Source organism: Dermacentor albipictus, chromosome 1 (assembly GCF_038994185.2).
Source record: "Dermacentor albipictus isolate Rhodes 1998 colony chromosome 1, USDA_Dalb.pri_finalv2, whole genome shotgun sequence".
Classification (NCBI taxonomy): Eukaryota; Metazoa; Arthropoda; class Arachnida; order Ixodida; family Ixodidae; genus Dermacentor; species Dermacentor albipictus.
In genome coordinates this window covers 449,750,174-449,754,397 of record NC_091821.1, presented here as the reverse complement: position 1 = coordinate 449,754,397, position 4,224 = coordinate 449,750,174, and the positions used below count along the sequence as shown (strand labels likewise).

Below are 4,224 nucleotides of genomic sequence, written 5' to 3'. Positions count from 1 at the left end.
GGCTCAGTCGCGGTCGCAGAGGCTTTATCATACTGCAGAATGACAGGCAGTGCTATCAACTTTGATAAATCCCTAGGGGTATGGATCGGCAACTGGGAAGACCATCCGAGTACGTTTGCAAATATCCGGTGGACAGTCACGCCGGCAAAGTACCTGGGGGTGCCGCTTGAGCACTACCGTAACGCCGTTGATTACTGGAATGCCGAAACTGAAAGGGTTCGTGAAGGCACACTTAAATGGGGAGGCCGCAATTTCTCTATGTTTGCTCGTGCGACAGTGTGCAACCTGTTTGCCGTTGCCAAAATTTTTTACGTGCTCCAAGCGTTGTGTATGTCAAGGCCTAACATACAACGTTTACACAGAGTACTCGCAGTGTTTGTATGGGGTTCAAGCTGGGAGCGCACCAGTCGCACTAATCTCTTTCGTTCGGTTAAAAATGGAGGATTAGGTCTGGCACATTTGTTCATTAGGCAGATTGTGTCGCGGTTTGTTTTCTTACGGGACCAAAATGACCCATTTTTATTAACTATGTTTCAGACAAGGCTGAGCGCAGCTATACCTGAGTTTATTGTATCCTCACATCGGTGCAGTCAAGGCAGAGCGCGTGGTTTCCTAAAAGAGGTAGTCTTGGCGTTTCAGCTGTTAAAGGTTCGGTTCTCCATGGAATACCTAAGTAGGGTACCACGAAAGCGCTTATATAAGGACCTGGTAGACACAATGTTGCCGGTGCCATTGTATCGCTCTATGTTCTGCATTGGACCTGAAAAGGACGTACTAAAAAGAGTAAAACGAATGCCAGTACGCCCATCGGTAAAGTCCTTCTTTTTCCAGCTCCACACCAATACTTTGCCTGTGAAACCGTGGCTAGATGAAAAAGGTCTTTCCGTGCCTTGGAGCGTCAACTGTTTGCTATGCCGGAAACCCGAAACAATAGAACACATTTTTCTAGACTGCTGGGATGCTGTGTTCCATTGGGACATATTACAGAGAACACTAAAGAAAGACTTGCCGATTACACCATATGGGATTCGTTTCTTGCCTACTCTAAATGAAGACAAAGTACCCTATGACATGTTCATGCTGGTGTCCTTACATAGCTTATGGAAAACTAGAATGGCCGTGAGACATGCCGAAGTAAATGCCCGGCCTGTTAGAGAAGACTTCATTGAAAGCATTTGTCATATTAAGGAAATGTATAATTTGCAAAAAGAAAAACCAACATGGCTCAGTGTGATGACTGAGCTAGCGAACTTTAAGCGATTTTAGCCCTGTGACTGCCAACCAATGGCAGAGATGTTGTCGTGACCGTTGTCTATTGTTAAAATGTCTTGTTTTGTGGCCTTGTTGCCATGTCGGTAATAAAGACAAAAAAAATACTCGTGGCTCAGTGGTAGCGTCTCCGTCTCACACTCCGGAGACCCTGGTTCGATTCCCACCCAGCCCATCTTGCGAGAGTTGAGCGACGGCGCGAGTTGGAGCCCCGTTTCTCCTCTGTCGTGACGTCACGGTGTCACGTGGTATGGCATGGGGTCAAAGGTCATTGAAGGCGACACCGCCGCGCCTGAGGAGCTGAGTTAAGCTCTCGTAATATGCTTCGCATAAAAAGGAGCAGAGGGAAATTGCACGCTGAGAGCACCGATAAACATGCAGTGCGACGTAACTCGAGAAATAGTATTTAAAGGTCAAAGAATTTAGCATAAAAAAAGAATGAATCGTCGCGACGGCACATCACAGTCCCCGTAGGCGTCGAAGTCTCTACAATGAAGTTATTTTTGAACAGCTCTGATAGCGCCCACGTAACAATGGTTGCTTGTATACTGCCATATGCTCATATTCTGCGGCCTAAAGCTCATGGCGCGGTGCGAAAACGCGCGCGCGGAGAAAGCGAAACAGTGCGCGGACAAGCATGCAGACGCGCAGTCGCTCGCTGCGAATCTGCGCGATCGCTGCATTGAGGCTTCATTCTATTACACTCCATTTAGTTATACAAACACTATAGGAACATATTTCGCATAGTTTGCTCTCAGCGTTTACCTACCTTTCACGCAAGAAGCCGGTTCGGCAGGCTCCATCGCGGCGACCGCGCGCAGTGGCGTTCACTGTACGTATTCGGTAAAGGGATAGCGTCTGTAAACGATTGTGTGCTTTCAGATTGCCCAAGATTATTATTTAGACAGTAAGAAACGTCTCTCGTTTCGAAAATACTTACAGAAATGTCCGAGAGAGCTCGCGCGTGGTGTTTTCAGTGAGCGCTGACAGCAAAACCTATGAGGAGCGCGTCACGTGATCCCTCATACTACACCAGCGAGGCGCTTCCGATAGATGGCGACTCCGTAACTCCTCGCCGCCAATAGTTATCATGAGATTTCATTTAGGGATATGGTATTACAATACGGCCGCTAAGAGCACTTTCTGCATCCTTCCTCCCATAAAATCTGGCTATTGGATATGAGCAAATGGTAGCCTATATGTGGTTGATGTGCCCCTTTTTCTTTGACAGTTATTCGCAAATAGCTCAGTCTATTGGGTGTCTACATAAGTAGAATGTTGCGCACATTAAAGGAAAGAAACGACATTTCTTGTACTACCATTTTCCTTCATGTATATTTTGCTTACGTTGTATGGTTCGTTTTCCCCTACAGTATAATCTTCGCTTTTTAAATAGATATTCGAATAAACCGTTTTTTCATTATACTTATTTAATTTTATCCAAAGTTCCGCTATCGCACACTCCGCAATTTTAGCAAATGTTTTAGGGGTTGGTTTTACTCTCGTCATGCTGTTGTTTCTTACTTCGCTATTTCCGGCCCACCGACGCAGTCTGAGTTAGCCACCCAGTCATTAATAGCGCCCCTCCTACGCGCAAACGTGACGAACACTGCTTCCCTTTTGGTATATATGCTGATCGGAGCATTGCACGCCGCCGTTCTATCCGTGTCTGCAGAGGTTGCAGAGAATGTCTTTTCAGAGAACGTTGCGCATGTTTCAGAGAACTGTAAGGTTTTGTGGAGTTATCTTGGTCGCGTTCTGCTTACAGGGACTTCGTGGTATGACATGCAATGATTCCATTCTTCAACTGCTCATCATGCTGGTGATATTTTATTAGCGCATCTGTAGACTTGCCTTCTATTTTCTTCGCTACTGCTTATTGACGCGTCTCTCATAAGCTAATCTATCAGAAATATAATGCTCGGCAGTCTACAATCATTGCATATATTAGGACCTAGGAAATATATGGGCAGTAGAAGCGTTAACGCGTTCCTTACATTGCTATAATGGGGAAAGTACACGGGTGTTGTCGCATTTCGCGCCCCTCGAAATGCAGCCACCGTGGCCGGGATTAGATCACGCAATCTCGTGCTTAGCAGCCCGACACCAGAGCCACTAAGCAACCACAGCGGGCTTAAAGCGCAACAAAGAAAGAAAATAGTGGATTGGGTAAACTCTATTCGCGGACGGGCAAACACCTTTTGATCGATGTTTAAACAAATCTTGCACATATGTAATATTTCGATCGCCTCGTTGTATGTGAAGTGTTCGTGCTATTTTCTTGGCACTGGAATTTTGAATCTTTCTTTGTAATATTCAGTTGATCAGATTGGCTTTGTATAAAACTGTGCGTTCTGTGCATATGTTATTACAGATGCAGTTTATATACAATGCATATGTGTACAATGTGTTATATAAGTTTTACATGTGGTAGTATTAGATTTATGCAGAGTCTATGTGAGCATATCAGCGAAACACTTTACTCATGAGACAGCGATCCAGTAGAAGATATTTTCTCATACTATCGCTAAAACAGATCCACTAACATAGGTATAAATGAGGGCATTGTGGCATGCGGCACATGCAAAAAATACATACAATATTGATGACAGCATCATTAAAGAATCGGAAGTGTACTTTGTGACCTAGTAGCTCTAGCTGAAGTCCTAAAGATATGCGTATCTGACCAATCAGAGTGTTTCCTTCTTCCCCACAGCGACGTCAAAATTTGTTCGTAAAATTATGGTGTTAGGCCATTCCGGGCTGCGTGGTTTGTTTATGCAATGCCATTGGAAAAGTAAACCAAAATGCGGTAGCCCCATACTTTGCTAGTATTCTTGAAGAAGCGTGATACTTTAGGGAGACTAATCAGAAAATCACTTGCTGATTGACTAGTGCTGAAATGATATGTTGTTTTCAAAGTTTCATATCGTTTAGCAACATTACTATGTTTAG

The 4,224-nt window shown here is 44.6% G+C and overlaps 1 protein-coding gene across 1 annotated transcript; it reads left to right on the top strand.

The window, feature by feature from the left end:
- Positions 1–258: 258 nt before the first annotated feature.
- On the top strand, positions 259–3,106 carry LOC135911050 (uncharacterized). The gene is made up of 2 exons (XM_070531237.1): positions 259–1,230; positions 3,038–3,106. Exons 1-2 carry the CDS (start codon positions 259–261, stop codon positions 3,104–3,106), a joined length of 1,041 nt encoding a protein of 346 aa, XP_070387338.1.
- Positions 3,107–4,224: the final 1,118 nt, after the last annotated feature.

What these genes read in the sequence shown, in the direction of transcription:
- LOC135911050 (XM_070531237.1), top strand. Translation starts at nt 259, where the DNA reads ATGTTTGCTCGTGCGACAGTGTGCAACCTGTTTGCCGTTGCCAAAATT. An exon ending in AAAAACCAACATGGCTCAGT is followed by an intron (nt 1,231 to 3,037) that starts GTGATGACTGAG and finishes TTCTGCTTACAG; the next exon opens with GGACTTCGTGGTATGACATG.